We start from the raw sequence: 20,351 nt of genomic DNA, 5'->3' as shown, positions 1-20,351 counted from the left end.
TCGCTCGAATAATAATCAATAAGAATGATTTCATCGTCGACGGTAATATACATCTGAATGTTTTCGTGAAAAATAAAAATATATACTCTCTAAATCGTCCATTTTTTGTGAAACAAACGCATCATAAGTTGGTATGATATGATGACATAAATTTTAAACGCATAGATTTTACGATAGAGGTAGCCAAAAGTGTTTTTCTATGACATGATTTTGACATGGCTGATTACCACGTGTGAATACGAATTGTCCGGTTGCATAGGCCTCAAGGCAATGATCTTGCTTAATGAATTTAAAGAGAGAATAGAAATGTGATGCGATTCTGATTCTGCGATCTTAAATTATACGTGAATAAGGGTAAGGACGGTTTGTGTTTTTGTTAAGAAGCAGTACATCTTGGCCCCTGTAAAGACAAACAAGGCAAGAAAATAACAACATAAACAATCAAGCCAGGACGAGGATAGGAGATTAAACACCAAGCTGCTGGAACTCACGCAGCAACTGCCAAAATTGGAAGCTCAGACAATGGATTCCAGGATACACACTGGACCGATTCACCTATACTCCACACCCCACGACATCTGCCAGTTTCAACCTCCCAAATACGAACAGTTCCATCAGCAGAACCTTCATTTGCCACGATAGATGACAAGAAAGAGATTGGGTGAGTCTAAAGTCATGAAATTCAAAGCAAGAAGAATATGTGAGATTACACGCACCTGAAGCAATCCACTGCCCTGAAGCTTCAGTAGAAATCGAAGCAACAGCACCCTCATGACCTCTGTACTCGAGATAACACGTCACTGGGTATGGCTTAAGATCCTTCCCGTTAGGTAACTTGGGCTTCAAAGACTCGGGTTCAATGTTAAGCTGAGGCATTACATTGCAAAAATCAATCCATTGATGAATTTTAAATTGCATTTGCTACTTGCTATTAAGTACATGATTATACTCAGAGAGTATTGGTCTCCTCTCGTATTATCCAGGCCAGCCATAACAACTTACGCGTTTTTTCCAGGCTCTATAGGACATGTAGAGATCCATGCATCGCTCAAAAGATTCACTAACGGCATTTTCATAAGCGGGCACACTTCTGAGAGATGTGTACCTAGATAGAAAGATAAATAGATAAATAATCAGGAAGCATGAGAAAAAGAAGACCAGCCAAGAAAATGGGAAATATCACATTTACCTTCTAGGAATAAATTTGGGGCGATCTTCCTCATACATAAGCTGGTAGGAATTTATCTCTTCCTGTGTGGGTATATACTCTAAAGAAGGATTATAAGATTCTTCATGCCCTGGCAAAGAGGAGAGAAGAAAGGGGAATTTGTCATCAAAATGAATCGAGACTTGTAAAAAATAGTGGATTGACTATTTATGAACTGTGGGAGACGGATCACCTGGTAATTTGGGTTTTGGTGCAGGGATATAGGCTAGATGCCCAGCCATGTCTTTTGAGTTGAGATCATCTCCCCACAGGTTATACAAACGTGGCTCTTCTTTTGGCTTGTCTAACTTAATTAATCCCTCCTGAATTGCCCTAACATACTTTGCTACCCGCAAATGTTTAGTGCCAACATGAGCCATGTTCACATGATCACAATGATATTCTGACGCAAAATGCAACGGATATTTCAGCATCCATTGGTCGTAAAATGAATTGCAAAGTAGAAAGAATATAGGCAGGCTATTGAGTGCTTCAGTTTCCCAGTGCAGCAATATATTTTTGGGGCTTCCCCAGTATAGAAAGAAGACACTTAAATTTAACTGTCAACAAAATATCAAGGAAAAAAAAAAAGCAATAGTGCATTGGATAGCAGAAACTTGAGTATCTGAGATGGATGTCAGCTATTAGGAATAGTAAGCAGCAATTGATAAGCACAGTTCGAAGCCAACCGCTACAAGAACAGAAGCTATCAGGATCAAGACCCCAGTGAAGGATCTTAAATTCGTTTGAGGAACCAAAAGTAAAACGCTGCATCATTGTCACCGAAAGGTAGAGGAATGAGAACCAAAAGTATACTGACTTCTTCCCATATTGTCATCCAAATAGAGAAATGATGAAAAGACTGACCCTTTTGGCCTCCCATTTTGAAGGAATGAAACGTCTCTTTGGTTCTGGGGCATTTGATAGTGGGTGTTTTGCATCATCTCATTTGAAAAAGTCAACATAATCCTGCATTTTACAAAGAAAAAGGTCACATTGAAGCCGCATCAATAAGTAAACCTTGGTTTATATATAGCACAATGATGACAAGTGGCACAAACCGGGTAAGGATCAAATCCAGCATGCAGTGCTTTTCCTACGAGCAGTCTACGTATAAGTCTTGTTTCATCTTTTGTCAGCTCTACTACCTCATCATTGTACTCATCATGAATCTTGCGCCCTGAGTAGAAATCAAATGAAAAAAAACACATAAACTTCTATCTAAAACCAATGAATCAAAGTAACAGAAAAGAGCAAACATTTTTAACTTTCTTTAAAAAAAAATAAAATCCTAAGCAAGCTCTCTTCTCAGATTAAGCACTGATCGGATAAAGGCAACTGGCAATGCAGAAAACCGACGTATCGAGGCAAAAAAACGATAAGACAATCAGGGAAAGGAATCGTACAAAGAGCTGCACTTTAAAAAGCAAAAGCATCTGATGATAACATCTATTAATCCGTTGCCTTATTTTCCAAAGTTTAAGACTAAACAAAGTAACCAGCAGGGAAATAAAAATATTTGCATGACTAAATATTAAAAGAACAAGGATGAGAAAGGGGAACAAAATACCAGACGCTGCAAAAAACAAATAGTGAACTAGAATCAATGTCAAAGTGAGAACAACAATGCCCCATCTTTCATCTTTGGATAGGAAATCCATACCCTGTTAAATTGCTAAATTATAGGAAGTGACAGATATAACAAATATGACCTTGAGGCATATGATACCTCCATTTTCTATGAGGAAATCAATAGAGAGAAACTATTGAAAGGAAAGTTGAACTCACCAATTTTTTGAGTCGTCAGCACTGGCTAGAAAAGCATCCAATTTATCTCGTCTTTCTTTCTTTTTTATCTTTTTCCCCTTTACGTCGTAACCAATATGTTCCTCATTCCGGTACCACTCAAGAGGAACATCACCAATTGCATTCCGTGAAGGAACCTGTGAATTACTCAAGTGCCAATTAATTATAGGTGAGCATCATACAATTCTAAATATGCTCCCAGCTGTCTAGAGAAGTAAACAGACCTCGTCTTCAGATGAATCAACTTCCACTATCATCGTGGGCATGATTATTACTCGATTTTCCTTTATTGCTTGTTTTAACAGAGCCCTGCCATAAATTCCCAGCAACAGCATTACAATATGAACAAGTTTTATCATAGCAGTACCGACAGAACAAAGACCTTCTCTGTTTCAAAATGGATGGACAAGAAATGCCGTATTACAAGTTCTAACCCAACAAAACATGACCCAACTAGGTCTCTTGACAGCAAAGGGAGTAAGCCTCTAGCTTGCCTAAGTAATGCAAGATTATTACGTGCATTATTGGATTGAACGAAAAAAAGCATGAATTTATATTGGACAGATATATCTTATTTTCAAATGAGCTAAAAAAATGCATTACAAAAATATATATCATCAAGTTTTCTAATCGGGCGAATCGAATTAGGGATAGTAGCAAAAATTATCCAAGAAATTTGATTCAATATAGAATGTGGTTCCTGAAATTTTAATTTGGGTAATTTGATTCATGAATTTTGGTTTAACGTGCAATGCCGATTCATAAACTTATAAGTAAATGTTTCACGAATAAATATTGAGTAAATATTTGATGACTTTTTCAACAAAGGAAGAAACTCTTGCATTGCACTAAGCCAAGTGACATACAGCAGAATTGTGGACCTGTAAGTGTCCCAAAGCTAATTTATGGAAACTCACTCATCCTTGACTTGAAACCACCCCACAAAAATAAAAAATAAAATATAAAGAACGCTTCATGAAGCTAGGGGCAGGTATTCCTCCTCAGTGTCAATAAAAATTATTTTTTCATTTCACATAGCACTGTAGCACATCATCTAATCCGCACATAAAAGAGTACAGACGCTCACCTCTTCCATTTGAGCTCACATGCCCTCGGAGAATTTCCAGAGGAACAATGAGAGGGTTCCTGGTTCAAATCTGAATAAACCATGCCATGGAACACATAGGCTGTGCAATCACCAGAACATGATGCAAGAAGGGGGTATGAATGATGGAAGGCCACATTTGTAATGTCCTTTGAATGACACCTGACAATCAGAACAAAAGAGTAGAAAAGGCTGAAATCTGCCAAACTGTATAGATGCAAACAATAAAATAATGTACCCAGAAGAGGCAAAAGTGTAACCACAAACAACCAACTCAGTTTGATCAGCTACACTTCCCCAAAACATAAATTCATCCAATTCCCACAACTTTCACATTGTCACGAAGATGATAGCGGACTTACTGGAGTGTTTTGTAAGGTTGAGATGAAAGGTCCATATCAAACCAACAGAGTTTTCCCTCTCTGCTTCCCACAATTACATTATCACCTGCAAGGGAACACAACTAAGACATACAGGGATCTAGAAATCAAGAAGAAGAAGAACACTAATATCAGATTTTCAGACATACCTTGAGGATGAATTGCAATTGAGGAAACTTCGCGAAGTCCAGTCTCAAGTTTTTTTATTAGTTTCTGCTTCAAGAGGTCATACACGCAAACATTCTTAGTTGAAACAAAGAAGATGGATCGAGAAGGATGAAAAACTGATGTAACTGGAAGACCATGCAACTTGAATGGGATCTTCTGAGTAAGCTTCTTTGACAACTGGTGTATTCAGGTATGGGAAGTTAAAGGAAACTTCATAAAAGAAGTCGCTAAACTTCGGCAAATTTAAAAAGTAACTACCACACACTCCACACAATTATGGCGATCCAAAACCAGAAGATGCAAAGAAGCAAATAAAAGTTCTTGTTTCATTTGGGAAGTCAACTGAAACAATTATCGATCAAAAAAATGAACTGACAAACGATTTTTGCCTAGGACAATACTAAAAGAAGACAGAAGCTAATGGCCAAAAGAGGGCTGGAGTGGGTAAAACAGTACTCATAATGGAACTGATCAACAAAAGATGCTTCTACCAGAAAAACAGGAAGAACGGACCACAAGTCAACTGCCACAGTAAACAAACACAGGTCTGTCTACAATGTTCTCAATTGTCGTAGGCTTATAGAGCAAGGATTATGAATGCGGCAGTGTCATTAGATCTTGTAACAGGAAAAAGTAGGGGGTCATCATTTCCTCTTACCATTTCTTGGCTGGTACAAAAAGAGAGAAAAAGGAGAGAATTTCAAGAAGAGTCGATCATCTCTGTGATTACTCAAAGCTGGCTCAAAACCTTAGACCTTTAGTACTGTGCAAAATTACTCATGGATACAAAAGCTCTGAAACGCCCTATTTTGTTTCTACCATCGTTTTCCCTACATTCCTTCTAGAAAAAAGTTTATCCTACTACAACAACGGATGTCCTGGGTTATTTCATGTAAGCCACACTATCAGTGCTACAGATATATCTTAATGCTGGGAGTACTCACTTCTCTTCCAACCATATATTCAACTACCCATCAAAGAGATGCATGGTCATAAAGCACCAAACCACAAGGATATCTGCAGGCGTCCCTGTGGATAAATAGTCTCCTTTGCGATGCCATTCAACTGAGGTCATGGTCTGCACAAACGCAAGAAAAACTTTAGTGAAAAAAGGCCTTTAGATAACAACGACCTGACCGCAAAATAATTTTATTGAATTCTAAAAGGGTACCTTGAAATGTCTTAACCTGATTGCCTCATGCTTGTGCCTATCATCGCGAAGCCAGCTCACCAAGGGCTGCTCATCTACTCACAGCCATATATCCGACAAAGCTAAAATCAACTTCAAATGAAACTTCAAACAAATTTGAGAAGAAAGATTAGTTCCAAAATAATGAGCCCAAATCGTTTGAAAACCTGAAGTGACTGACAATGAATCATATCTCAAAAGGATCGCCACTGGGGTTTATTAAGCATTAATTGCATCACATGAAAGCAAACGGCTGCTAATAATTCAAACTGTATTAAGTAGAAAATCTATCTCCACAGGACATACTATTAAATGCTATTTCAAGTTAAGGTAGAAAACCTCCAAACAACAAGCGTGACCTAAGTAGGAAATGTCTAAACACAAAACAGAATGACTTATTTATAATAGGAGAAAAAAGAAACTTATTGAACTCCCACAAATCCTAATAATAAGACTACTAATTCTTCCGAAAAGAAAAGAGAAATTTACTACAGGATACCTAGGGAATAAAAGGAGAAGAATCCCAATCCAATGAGAACTCCTCATTAAATGGTGAAATCGTGAGAAGCTCTATCTTCACCAACTCAAATATCACGAAAGTTGTCCGATCTTCAAAAGTTGCATAAAAATGGTAACTAAACCTACCAGAGTCACCTGCAGTCCCTGATATTTCAACCTGGAGAAGATCCTTGATCTTCTTCTGATCTTCTTCATTACCCAGTCCTGTGTTAAGAAGCAGTACATCTTGGCCCCTGTAAAGACAAACAAGGCAAGAAAATATCAACAAAAACAATCAAGCCAGGACGAGGATAGGAGATTAAACACCAAGCTGCTGGAACTCACGCTGCAACTGCCAAAATTGGAAGCTCAGACAATGGATTCCAGGATACACACTGGACCGATTCACCTATACTCCACACCCCATGACATCTGCCAGTTTCAACCTCCCAAATACGAACAGTTCCATCAGCAGAACCTTCATTTGCCACAATAGATGACAAGAAAGAGATTGGGCGAGTCTAAAGTCATGAAATTCAAAGCAAGAAGAATATGTGAGATTACACGAACCTGAAGCAATCCACTGCCCTGAAGCTTCAGTAGAAATCAACACAACAGCACCCTCATGACCTCTGTACTCAAGATAACACGTCACTGGGTATGGCTTAAGATCCTTCCCGTTAGGTAACTTGGGCTTCAAAGACTCGGGTTCAATGTTAAGCTGAGGCATTACATTGCAAAAATCAATCCATTGATGAATTTTAAATTGCATTTGCTACTTGCTATTAAGTACATGATTATACTCAGAGAGTATTGGTCTCCTCTCGTATTTTCCAGGCCAGCTATAACAACTTACGCGTTTTTTCCAAGCTCTATATGACATGTAGAGATCCGTGCATCACTCAAAAGATTCATTAACGGCATTTTCATACGCGGGCACATTTCTGAGAGATGTGTACCTAGATAGAAAGATAAATAGATAAATAAGCAGGAAGCATGAGAAAAGGAAGACCAGCCAAGAAAATGGGAAATATCACATTTACTTTCTAGGAATAAATTTAGGGCGATCTTCCTCATACATAATCTGGTACGAATTTATCTCTTCCTGTGTAGGTATATACTCTAAAGAAGGATTATAAGATTCTTCATGCCCTGGCAAAGAGGAGAGAAGAAAGGGGAATTTGTCATAAAAAAGAATCGAGACTTGTAAAAAGTAGTGGATTGACTATTTATGAACTGTGGGAGACAGATCATTTAGAAAAGGGTGAACAATGCAGAGATACTGCGTCATTTAGATCTTGATCTGTCCGCCTTTTGCCTTGCTTCGCCTCAGACAATAAATACTCTTGCCAACTGAACAAATATGCAGCCAAAGGAGCAAAGCCAGCCCAATTGGGTGGATTGACTGAGGGCGAGACCCCAGGAATTGCACTAACCTTCAGAGTTGCTTGAAATCCATTTCCAGGACGAGGAGTGACCTCCCATGCAACAACAGTTGAAGGGTTTACAATTGGAACACCTGCAACATGCATCGCACTACTGTCTGTTGTGATTGCATCAGCAGCCATGATCCCACTGGGACCAGCACCCAAGAGTCCTTTACTTGTGTGAAACCACTTTGGCGCAACACCACTTTGACTTGGAGGCCACTGGGACCAGTTTAACTGAACAGATCCAGATGAAAATACGGAACATACGCAGAGAAAATTGGGCCATCTAGCTGCAACAAGTTCATGTATCAGGTATCCAAAACTCAAATTGAGAGAGAGAGAAGAAACTTGCAGGTCATCGTTGTCACAATGTCATAAATCTGTATTCAAAAGGAGAGGTCATGCCCATGCTTCCTACATGGTTCACTATGGACTTTCTGTATCTTTAATTAAAAGTATATATAACACCCAATGAAGTTATTAGGAGGCATAAATCAAAGAGCTTTCAATACAGATTATACTCATACTATCATCTCTCTCAATCCTTAATGTACAACATCAAACTCCATTATCCAGAAGTCACCCTTCTGCAAAGTTCCATTGTGGATTACAGTGCCAGCACAGATACCTACACCTAATTGTGTTAGACTGAATAATGGATTTATTGATCAAGAGCATGAATTGAATCGAGCATGGATTGAATCAAACTGCAAAGACAGTAAAGATGAAAAGAAAGTAAAATGCCAAATTTCTACCTCTAAAGTTATCCAATCAAGGGGCTTCCTAGGTTTACTCTCGTCCAAAAGTCAATCAGAGCTAAATCTCAGCAAAAATGGTTCTGCTTTTTGAACAACCAGTGATCCATGTGATATTATTACTTCATCCTTCTCAATGGTATGATACCATAAATAAGCTCACCACGGCAATCAACATACCTGAGGTTTGCGACTGCTGAGAAAGGAATCTTTCCTCGAAGGTTGACTTCGAATTCGCAAGAGTACTAGATTTAGAGGAAAGCTACCTATACTGATTTTAAAACAAACGAAACAACAAATAGCGTTCACGAGACTGATAATACAAATCAAGCTAACCATAGCTGATGGTAAAACCAATGCAGTAACATGCAAGATGGTGACACTGAACCATGGTAGACAAAAATGAAACAAGAATTAGATCACTTTGAAAGTAATGGAAAAATGGAGGAGGGAACAGACATCGCTTCTGGTTCACTTTTCCTCAGGAAATGGCTTACTGGAACAGCAATACACACAAAGCCTTCATTCTTAGAAAGCATCTCATATTAGAAGATATGCAAGGGCATAAAGCTACGTGATGCCAAACTTTTCTGACAATACAAGAATTTTAAGCATAATCAAGTACACAGGAATCATAGATAAGAAGGCTCTTCATAAGTTTATAAAAGAGAGAGAGACAAGGTGTCAAAAATATATCTTTGCTCATAGCACATGATAATACAGATTCCTCCATTCAATTTTTTAATGAAGTAGATCAATCAATCATCAAAGCAGACTTAATACCCTTCCCCAGCATATATAGCAACAACCTAGATTGTATGTCTAGTAACATTGCCCTGACCTCTTGAGCATTTGTACCTTTCAAAAGCCGGCATTTTATATGGTCAAGACTCTGCATGTGAAGAACAAGTTCTGTAAACCAGGAGAGGAGACAATCTTTCAGCAACTCATCATACATAGAGGACACAAAGTAGATGGTAATGTCAGCTTAAGCCCCCTCTTTTTCCCTTCCCCTTTCTCTCTTCATGAATATGAGAAACGCAAGAACAAAATATATCCAAAAAGAAGTTTATCACTTTGCAAACAGCTCAAAGTATGAGGAATTTGTTTCCCTCTCCATTTGTGCTAGCTTTTTCAATGGGAACAACTACTATCCTGGTCATTTCCTACTAAAAATTCCTACAAGCTTGTTACAATCATCAGTAACAGTTAACAGAGCCACTATTCAGAATAGTACCACACCACTTAGAAGTATACTTCAAATTAAGATAGTCTAAACCATTAACAACATCTAAGGAAAGTGAAAACCAGCATTGTCAAATTAAACTAAAAGATATCCCCAGATAAATCTCTTCATAATTTGTTTGTGCAAATTCCAAAACTATTTTCGGGCATAAAACCCCAGAAATTACCAGAGACAACATTTTTACAAAAGGGTACAAACCCCTCAGGCATGTTCAACTAGTGTGCTTGACTACTAATGGAAAGCTAGCTATATATATAACCTCAATTTCCTATACATCATCAGACAAACTAAGTGGGTTAATTTCACTCCTAACAGTTAGTGTGCCTTCCTAGAATCATTGTCGTCATTACCCCCTCATGCAGCTGTATCGACTGTTTGTAGTTCCCTCGCCGTAGCTATATCAATTGTTTGCAGTTCCCTCGCTGCGGTGGATGTACCAAACAATAGTTCGATCTCTTCTGCAGTCTTCCCACTAGTCTCTGGCATCAACCAATAAAGTAACAGCCCCACAACCAAGGCGATAAAGGCTAATGATATGGCAGTCCCACCGAGGGTGATGGCCTTGGCAAGCCATATGTAGCTCAGTGACAACCCTATGTTCACTATCTGCTTCACGCCAACACCAATTGTGTATCCCTGTGCACGCAATCTTGTGGGGAAGATCTCTGAACAGTAGACTGCTGCTATAGGTGCTAGCCCGATGGAGAAGGAGATCACGTACCCAATCCCCGTGACCAAGCACGTCACCATTGCCCACAAGGGCCTCGTGTTGCTGGCCTCAATGAACCTGAGGCACGCTCCAAAGGAGACTAGTGAGATGACCACTCCACCAATGCTGCTAAGCAATAGCCACCGCCGCCCGAGCCGGTCAACAAAATAGGTGGCAAAGAGGACGGATGGTATCTTCAGCAAATCAACCATCAAGCTCACAAGGAGTCTTTTGGTGGACGCCATGATGCCGAGCTTCCCAAAAATGATAGGGGCAAATAGCATCATGGTATCTATGCTGCAGGCTTGTTGGACAAACTGAATGACAATAGTGCACAGTAGCATGTGACAGATGCCCTTATTTGGGTGAAGGATGTCTCGCCACGCGCCCATATTCTGGTGGGTGTCCACAATGTCCTGATCACACTCCTCAGGTATGCCAGCATCCTTCTTGATTTGGGCAAGCCGGAGTGCAGTCTCCTCCTCAGATCTGGAGGTCTTGGAAAGGATGGGCTTGGCGAGGCCTAGGTGGCCCCGCATGATGAGCCACTCCGGCGATTCTGGCATGTGGAAAACTATGAAGGCAAGCAGGAGTACAACCGAGGGGATTGCTCCAGTAGAAAGCACCAAACGCCGTGCATGTTCGAGGAGGAATTTTGAGAAGATATAATTTGATAGATTGCCAAAAAGAGTGCCAAAGCTAATACACACCTAAATATGGAAACAAAAAATGAAAAAGATGCCATAAAATTAGAAAGGAAAAAAGGAAATGAAAATAAATAAGTACCTCAGGAAAGGAGATCAAGATGCCACGGGAGAAGATAGGGAGATCTCGGTCGCATAGACTGGGGCAATCGTCAAGGCGAAGCTCGCACCGAGGTTGGCCAAGGAGCGGCCGAACAGCAACATGACATAACTTTGGGCCGAACCCATAATGACAGGCCCAACGAAATATATGGCCCCCGCCGTCACAATTGTCCAACGGCGACCAAACTTATCAGAAATCAGTCTCGCTAACACCAACCCAAGCAATGAGGACACAGCAAGAATGGCCGTCATGAGCTGAAGTTGCAAATCGCGTAGAGCCAGGTCCGTCTTGAAATATGGCGCAGACCCGCTTATTAGTAATTGAACTGCCAAAATTCAAAAAAATAATAAAAATGAGAAAATCTATTTGCAAAAAAGTACACCAAAATCACTAGACTAAGGGTCTTCCCTTCACAATATTGAACAAAAGAGAGACTAACCATAAGCTAGTGAAATGGTGGTCAAAGAGGCAGCTAAGGCATAAATTGTGGCATACTTGTTTGGAAGCAGCCTCGCCGGAGGATCGAAGTCCTCAATCCTTCCTTGTCTAGCAATGACAAAATGAATAAAGATCAACTAAGGTATCATTATCTGTCTAGCAGTGACTCAATCCACAAGCTTCAAATGAGAGGCATGATAAAAGAATATCATATAAAATTTTATAAGTTATGATATTCGATCGCTAGAAGTTAAACTAGGCAATGAACAATTAAGAGATAACAGCCCTTAATAACCTCACTCTAATCTAATGTTGCTTTTGCAATTGATTTGTTTATTCTATTCAAATATATGTTATACCAAGCCCTTGCTCTTTCCACTATCCACTATACTAGAAATTAATGTCCACTGTACCGATACTCAATTGATACTTGTTTTATAAAAAATAAAGAGATATCAAAACGGACCGATTGGGATGATCAATGTCGACTGGAGGAGGAGTCAATGCATCTTCCCCATCGTCTTCTAGCTCTATCTCTATCTCGTGTGCTCCGAACACATCTTCACCAGCCTCCACATCCTCTTCTTGCTGGTCGACTAGTCCCGACCCATCTCTCCCGTTCTCTCCTTCTTCTCCTTCATGGAACATCCACAACAAAAATGTCCGGTAGCTATCATCCAGTCCTGGCTCTTCATCTCCTTCGTTGAACATCCACAACATAAAAGCCCGGTAGCTATCATCCATCCCAAATGGTTGACAATCCATGGCAACTGCTATATGGAAAATCAAAAAGCTATCTCAATTGCCTCTTCCATTTCTTGATCACTAAAAGGAGAGAAATGAGAGAAATGGCGAGTGCTTCCATGCATCTGGAAAGCCCCAACTGCACTGTTGAGGACAAATTGCCATTTTATGTTGTGATCTTTTATTTATCATACCTTTCTTCCCTGTGGTAAAGTTTGTGCACACATGCACTAAAGTTTGTGCAAGTGGCATGGACCCAAGCCACTTGCATAGGGGCATTGTCCACAGTAGCCAAAGATTAAAAAAAAAGTAAACCCAGATAGTCACAACGAACTAGCAACTGTAGGTAAAATCGTGTGTCCTCATGGTATTGTTCACCAGTTTGTTCAGATAGTAATGTAAACCGTATTTATACAATTTGTCTAGCATCAGAGGATCTAAGGAATCACTGAATAAAAGTGCCAATCTAATAGTATCTAATAGTAAAGATCAAGGATATGCAAGATTATCATTCAAAAGTAGAGTCATACAGTCTGAATAATATAAGCATACCAAGCGTCCCTTTTTTATTTTTTGCCCTATGGTGGATTGCATGAAATTGAAAGGAGTCCAAAAACAATTCCAGGCTCGTTAATCAATTGTGAAATGATTATTTAAAACAATTCTATGGTGGTGGATCCTATTATCTTCTCTTCCCCTGATTCTAGGCTGCTTGGCTAGGTGTCTTGTCGGTTGTTACGCCGTATTGCCTGGCGATTTTGCTTTTGGTTTTTTTGGTGAAAGTAAGTTTTTGGAGCCATTTGGTTATACATATTAACCTTCTCCATTATACTAATTACTTACATATTAACCTTCTCCATTATATTAATTACTTACTTTCACCAAAAAAAAAAAAAAAAAAAAAAAAACAGAGCGACAAGACGGATTACCTGGATCTACAGGCACTGGGCTTCTTTTTTTTGTGGGGAATGGGCTGGACCCAAATCCTAAATTCACGGAAATTCCTTCTTCCGCCTCGTTTATAGTCGCAGAAGGCACAGCCAGCCAAGCCACCGCAACGCAGAGAGAGCTCTCCAGAAATCCCCAAACCCTCGGCCCTCTCTCTTTCTCTCTTCGCCGAAATCGAAGAGAGAAATCGAATCGCCCGCCGCTCTCCCCTTCGCTTCCTTGCTTGTCAAAAACCCTAGTCGAAGGTACGCCGCTGCGCCTTGCTTGCTTTCGCTGGCGGCGCTCGTCCGGCGGGCGGGTGGAACCCTAGCCGAAGGTACGCCGCTGCGCCTTGCTTGCTTTCGCTGGCGCCGCTCGTCCGGCGGGCGGGTGGGGGTTTTCTTTTTTTCTGCTAGGTCGTGTTCGGCGCGGTGCTTTTTGAAGGTAGTTCGGTGGCCGGCTGCTGATCGAGGATTCCCCGATGGTTGTTCTTGGGGTCTGCGGTTTTCTCTGGCCCTGACCTTAGTTTCTTTGTTCTTATTGGTCTTCTCTGCAACTTCGCCCTTTCAATTCCTTAACTATGACTGTTGAGCTGGCCTAACAAAAATAGTAATTTTCGAGTGAAGCGTGACAGGAATGCTTTTTCCATCTTGCGATTAGCAAAAATGACGATCTTTTCAGTTTTGGTGTAGCCAGAAAGCTTAATTTCATACATCAGATGATGGACATGTTTGACATCTCGATATGAGCTGAATCTAGGATTCGACGTCACCGAGAAATTCGAAGGACCCTTTTTGTGTATAGAATTTGCCAAGTCTCTCTCGACTCAGGTAGCAAAATGAGTGTAAAGATTTGAAGAATAAGGATATGTTCCACCTTCTGAAAAAGTACAAGCAAATTTAATTTTTTTGTTTCAATTAAGTAGTGGGTGTCATGTATCCCCTCCTTGGCTCAGCTGTAAAGGCTTTTGCACCCTAGGGTTGTTGATTCCATTATTGTAGCTTCAAAATATTAGTGAAATTCATCTATTGTTGTATTGTGATAACTTCTGATTGAGCCGCTCCTTTGGGGTAAGTTTTGGTGCCTAACTCAGCTAGCATCCTTTACCAGATTAGCTGGCCCCTGAAAGAAAGAAATACACGGTAATTAGTGTACTCAAACATAATGAAAAAATTCGATGATGTACCCCATCTATTAAGGTGGAGAAATAATTTTATTGGCAAGATCTTGGTGAAAAAGGCCTTGAGTGTTTAAAGAAAACTATCCAGTAGGTTTGCTTACTTGAAATGGTTGAGTCCAGATAGTGACACTCCCATGAAAATTAGCTATTAGTAGGTGCTCGAAGGCATGAGCTAGGGGACCATTCAATAAACTGAACAGAATCTCTTGGAATCTGCAGAAATTCAAAGCAAGTACTTGTAATTCAAATTATTCGGGCACATCCTTGAAAATAAGGGAAGATATATGACCTATAAACGAAATAACAGACTATAACCACAAAGATAAAGATGAATGGAAATAAAGCAAGAAAAGAGTTCTTCTTACCCCAGTGTTCTGGAGTAAGAACAGACATTTGTGGTCAGTCTGTTCAAAAGAGAAAATGAGAGAAATCTCTGTATCATCCGAACAAGGGGCAAACTAATCGAGCCATCAAGGAAGCAAGGCCCAACTAACAAACTTTTGAGTGTAGAATGTACGATCCTTTTTGTAAACAACAATGGAAACACGATCATTGACTAGGAAAATAGTTCACTTTTCTCATGAAAGTGTAAAGACCAAAGAACTCATGTAGCAAATAATCCTCGCACAATGATCCTTGGATATATTATCTAAATGGGTTAAACCTTTAAAACTGATAATGTTTAGAGATCGTTGAAGATGATAAAACATATAGCAAAAGGATAAATCAAAGTACCTGCTCTGACATTAAAAACTGCACACTCGGATGGACGCTCAGGTATAACAATATGGATAGGAATCCAGAATGGTGGATTAGCAGTCGAACTGGAGATAGTACAAAAAAGAAATTACTAAATTAAGCTGACGCTTCTACTGCTAAAGCAAAACAGAGTAAAGGCTTCTTGCCCAATTCATTCAAAACCATCACGCATGTAGATCACAATATAACACGTGTGTGTTTAGGGTGGCTTTTGCGTTTTCACATTTTGCCTTTGGCTCAGGCCTTTTCTTGTCCTTTCAATTTTTACTTCTACCTCATATTGAACACTTAAAAACTATACAAATGTACATATATCAACCTTTAAGAGTCATTTAGAATTTTTCATTATTTTTGCAATTCAAAGAGTATGTTTTTTTTGCCAGGAAAGCAAAATTTGGGAGCTGAAGCGACTAGCTGCCTTTGGTAAGCTCCTCCAAATGCATAATGAAAAAAAAAAAGATTCAAAAGATGCATTTTCATTTAGATAGCAGAATCGGCAGGACTACCCCCATGTCTTGGGGTCTATGTAGTGAGAACCGCAAAGAAACCACCAACCTTGGAATTCTCGCGCAAGTTTCACGCACAAGCTATTGCATTTAGCTTCCCACACCAAGCAACAGCACTGAACAAGAAAAAGAGAAGAAGTTAGTAGAAGAAATGAAAAGATAACCGCAGATCAATCGCCATGGAAGCGCACATACACTAGTGAACTCTCATGCCTTATGTGCAATTACTGTAAAAATCCTAAAGCACAATCCGTTTTGACTCACATTTTGCACCCACATAATTTAACTGTACCAGAAGAAGTCAACCGGAATAGCTTAAAATGTGCTCTACCCCACCATGCAAAATTTCTATATCCCTCTTCGTCTCTCAAGAAAATACTATTAAGATGGAAATCATGAGTTGGAGCTTTAGTCATCAAGATTGGAGCCTTACTCATTAAGTGAGCATAAGAGTAGTTGCTTGACCGGGTGTTTCTATTGCCTTTTGTTTATGGATTACCATTTAAAAGTTTAAAAAGCCATTGCAATGTTGTTGTCATTGTGTGAGGGTCATTTAACAGGAGCGATTTCATGCAAAGAATTAAATGTCTGTTGTGTATACTCCTGTGTGTAGTCTTCAGACATCGTGTGAGGGTCATTTAACAGGAGTGATTTCATGCAAAGAATTAAATGTCTGTTGTGTATACTCACGCGTGTGTCTTTAGACATCAGTCCTGCATATTTACTGCTCTTTAAGTAACAGAAAAGAGGGAATAGAATCGTCTGACTTCGTACATGTCAATTGTCATCGGGTCGAAGAAATTATATCTGAACTTTTAAGGCCCAAAGTCATGAGAGAGCTTCGTCTGCAGTGGAAGCATCCTAAGTCATTAACTTGAGTATAGCAAATCAATCAGCATTAGATATTTAAAGTCATGTTCACATCACCGGTGTAATATCTCTATAAGAGACTTTCTCCTAACCCACACTTGAGAGTGATGAAGTTGTGGTTTTTGTGGATGGTTTGCTTACATTTTGGGGTAAATTACGGGTGCTCCTTGACTCCTCCATTCTGCATGCATATTCTAAATTTTCTCCTTCTACTGCTGGAAATTCTTTTGAGCGACTACTATGAAAACAAATTGGCTGATTCAGGAAGAATGTTATCTGATGAAACTCGAATGCTACTAGTGGTTTCTGGTCTGTAGCTTGTTTTCTAGTATGTATTAGCTATGCAAGGCGTTGAAAAACCTGATGAACAATTATGAAAACAACCTGTGTTGCTTGTTAATTGCAGTTCTCAGTTTGTTGTTTTTCCCTTATGAATCATGAAAATTGATTGGATAGAATTACAAAAACTCTTTTGCACATGATATGCAGAAAATGAATATTAGCGGAAAGTAAATAGGATGGGAAGATCAGAAAATCGAGAAAACAAGAAACCGAACAAAACAGTGGCCCACTCAAAATATGGTAATTTGCTTTTGGGGATGAACTGGTAATTGTCTCGAAGAATCTTCTAATTAATTCCTATGCATGGTCCTTTTGATGGAAACCCAGGATAGATGTTTGTATTTTTTCATTAACAAATCATCTTTTATCTACCCAGCTTTTCAACGATTCTTTTAGTGATTTCGTATGGATTTCTTGAACTGTTTGGTTGTTGTAATGGTTTTGACAGGAAAAATTCAGCTATCAGTGATCTTATGCCTGGCTCCCAAAAATGGTGATTTTGATGGAATTCCATGTGACGTGAAGGATGTAATTAATTCTTATCAGTTGAGTCCTTTTGTGGCAAAAGTGGGCTGTTTTCTCGTTAGCATTTCATGTTGATTTCCCCATATTTTGCATTATCTTCAATAACTTGTAGAGAGAACCATATGCAGCTTTGACAAGTTATAGTATCCATGAGCAATAATGTTTACTTACAGAGCATCTTACACTACCATGGACCCTAGCGTATTTGACAATGAACCACTAGCATATTGGACATCTGTTCATGCCTTTTCTCTTCTCCCACTTTCCAAGTTCTAGAAAATTCTATTTCACAAATTCTCCCTCATTTTCTCTTTTGGACGAGACATCTCATTTAAGTGACTAATGCATTATATGTCTATGTCAAAGCTGTCGCTTAGCTGAAAAGAGTTTTTGGCAATGATCTCCTTTCTGCTGCTTAAGGAGGTATAGTTGTGTTTAAAGTGCACTAATATAGGCTTCGCTTGGGAATTTCTTTTGGTCTTTGTATTTTTTTTTTCAATGCTTTATAGGCTATTTATGACAAAGAGGGCTTCTTGGCATTGGTTGTTTACACTATAATTGTTTGCTCTATTATGTCTGTGCAGTGAACTGTACTTTCAAGTGAATAAGTAGTTGGAACATCTTTACCGGTCGATAATAATGAAGCAATGGCAAACATCTGTATTGTCACTGGCATTAGATTGTGTAACATAGCACTTCAGTGGCTGGATGGGATGTTACTGTATAGTTGTGCTTAAGGAGATAACTGAGATTGAAGGCCTTGATCATTTAGAGCCATTGGAGAACTCGAGAATTATTGGATGCAAATCTGTGGAAAACTTGCTGGATCTATCAAACTTCAAAAGCCTGAAATCTCTGTACGTTGAAGATTGTGAAAAGATACGTGATCCTGAGATCCATCAAAGGAGTTAACTGTTTTTGGGCACGGCACAGCTTTATTATCTTCAAGTTAAGCAATGGTAAGCTTTTTGTTCCGGAAAAAAGGGCCAGAATGAAGATTTTAATGTTGATGTTTTTTTTTTCCTTTTTGTGATCGTGTTCTCCATATATGTACATCTAGGTGCAACAGGACCATTGATATGATGAAAATTTTGCCGTATTAAGTCTGAGGTATTGATAAGATTCCCTTTCTTTTCTCACTGGTTCATGAAAGATTTTCACTTGCAGTTGTCATATTTAAGCACATCGACGGAGTTGAAAGCTCAATGTATGAACCTTATCGTATCTAGCAGCACTTAGCAGTGTAATGATTTCTCTTGCACAGACGACATTCTGAGTTTATGACACTAGAAAGTAAATAGAGTTGGTTACCGCATAATATCCCATAGTCTATCTAGTTACCGTCATGTATGATTCTTGTATCTATCAGCACTTAGTAGTTTAATGATTTCCGAGGTTCTACTTTTGCTTCTTTGATTTCCATCGTAATCTCGATAATGGATCACGAAATTCACATCAAGTAGTCCTCCAAGTCGAGTTTTCTCTTCCTGTGAGTCTTGGGTACTAATGAAGAGTCGATTGTTATTTCAGGTCCGAGCTTTAAAGAGAACTGAAGCAGACATGGTCATCAATCTGATGGCAATTGCCATTTCTTGACCAATCTGGCTATCCTGTACTATTGACTGTCAATGCAGCTTCAAATTCAACTCTTTGCACACTAAAAAGAGATATCACCAACCATATTATATTCTACTGTGATGAAGAAGATAAATTAGTATCGTAGGATTTAGTAATAATGTACTTCAAATAGAACCCGGAATCACAGTATTCACAACTTAGTACCACAGACTCAAGCAAAGCCAGTATTATATCTCAAGCGGACCATATAATGAAGGGTCTCCTTAGAACCTCATATGGCAGATCTAGCAACATGTTACTGCGCTCTTTCGTCTTTTTTTTTTTTTTTTTTTTTTTTTTTTTTTTTCTGGTGGAAGTTTACCTCCATATAGCTCCATTTACAAGGCAATTATATTAAGTTTAGCATGCCATTGCTTACAAACTTTTTTCTTATTAATAAAAATAAGACACCATATAGAAAGAATGAAGTGAGGATAAAAGACCACTTTGATAGGTTGGGTGAGAAGCCATTTTGTGAATCATGCGACCTAGACCTTCACATTAACTGTGCGTTGCAATTCTGCCATATTTTCTTTAAATTAAAGCAACGGTAAGATGCTCGTGCGAGAGAAGAGGCAAGATTGAAGAACTCAAACGATGTTTCCTTTTTTGTCTTTTTGTCTATTTTAAGATTGTCTTGGCCACTTCTGTGCAGCCAGAGATGCAACGGGATTGCTATTGACGGATTTATTTTACTGTATAGAGTTAGGAGCTAATAAGATTTTCCATCTGATTAGAGTCATATATAAGCACAATGATGAACTTGAGAGCTCAGAATATTAGCATATCCACTTATTCAATCCCCACTAAAGAGTGTAATGATTTCTCCCCACAGCTATATGATTTTGTGTATGACACTAGAAAAGAAATAGTCATTACAGCAAGTTCTCCATAGTCTATGTCAATTCTCTACTAAATTTCGTTAATGTATCTATTGCAGCCTGTCAAATTAGTCAGCTCAAGACTTAATATTTGCACGTTTACACACGCAAATTCTCCTCCATCTTTAGTTTTGGGTCTCCGATTCTATTTCCAGCATAATGTGGATACCGGATCACAAAATTCAGGCCAAGCAGTCATGAAGCCACACGTCTCTTTCTTCAGCTATCATCAATCTATGATCGAAAAGAAAGAATTTGCCTT

General features: G+C 39.1%; 1 protein-coding gene and 1 long non-coding RNA gene across 17 annotated transcripts; one reads left to right on the top strand and one right to left on the bottom strand.

Annotated features, from left to right (window-relative positions):
- Nucleotides 1-333: 333 nt before the first annotated feature.
- Nucleotides 334-1,953, bottom strand: LOC104454868 (ribosome biogenesis protein BOP1 homolog). The gene is made up of 6 exons (XM_039309937.1): nt 1,401-1,953; nt 1,190-1,298; nt 1,003-1,105; nt 717-867; nt 492-624; nt 334-400 (listed from the first exon to the last, which is right to left on the bottom strand). Exons 1-6 carry the CDS (start codon nt 1,639-1,641, stop codon nt 334-336), a joined length of 804 nt encoding a protein of 267 aa, XP_039165871.1. The 5' UTR covers nt 1,642-1,953.
- An 11,565-nt stretch (nt 1,954-13,518) lies between these two features.
- On the top strand, nt 13,519-19,443 carry LOC104454865. Of its 16 annotated transcripts, none has more exons than XR_005549628.1 (5): nt 13,519-13,905; nt 15,732-15,771; nt 17,515-18,550; nt 18,652-18,701; nt 19,122-19,443. It is a non-coding gene; the product is annotated as an uncharacterized LOC104454865 (long non-coding RNA). The 16 variants fall into 16 exon arrangements; XR_005549632.1 differs by lacking the exon at nt 19,122-19,443 and adding an exon at nt 17,214-17,306 and having other exon boundaries at nt 17,515-17,611; nt 18,176-18,728; XR_005549633.1 differs by lacking the exon at nt 19,122-19,443 and adding an exon at nt 17,214-17,331 and having other exon boundaries at nt 17,515-17,611; nt 18,176-18,728.
- Nucleotides 19,444-20,351: the final 908 nt, after the last annotated feature.

The sequence above is a fragment of the Eucalyptus grandis genome, chromosome 3 (genome assembly GCF_016545825.1).
Source record: "Eucalyptus grandis isolate ANBG69807.140 chromosome 3, ASM1654582v1, whole genome shotgun sequence".
Taxonomy (NCBI): Eukaryota; Viridiplantae; Streptophyta; class Magnoliopsida; order Myrtales; family Myrtaceae; genus Eucalyptus; species Eucalyptus grandis.
This window is presented reverse-complemented; position numbering and strand designations above follow the sequence as displayed.

What these genes read in the sequence shown, in the direction of transcription:
- LOC104454868 (XM_039309937.1), bottom strand. Translation starts at nt 1,641, where the DNA reads ATGCTGAAATATCCGTTGCATTTTGCGTCAGAATATCATTGTGATCAT. An exon ending in ATAGAGCCTGGAAAAAACGC is followed by an intron (nt 868 to 1,002) that starts GTAAGTTGTTAT and finishes GTAATGCCTCAG; the next exon opens with CTTAACATTGAACCCGAGTC. An exon ending in AGGGCAGTGGATTGCTTCAG is followed by an intron (nt 625 to 716) that starts GTGCGTGTAATC and finishes TGGCAAATGAAG; the next exon opens with GTTCTGCTGATGGAACTGTT.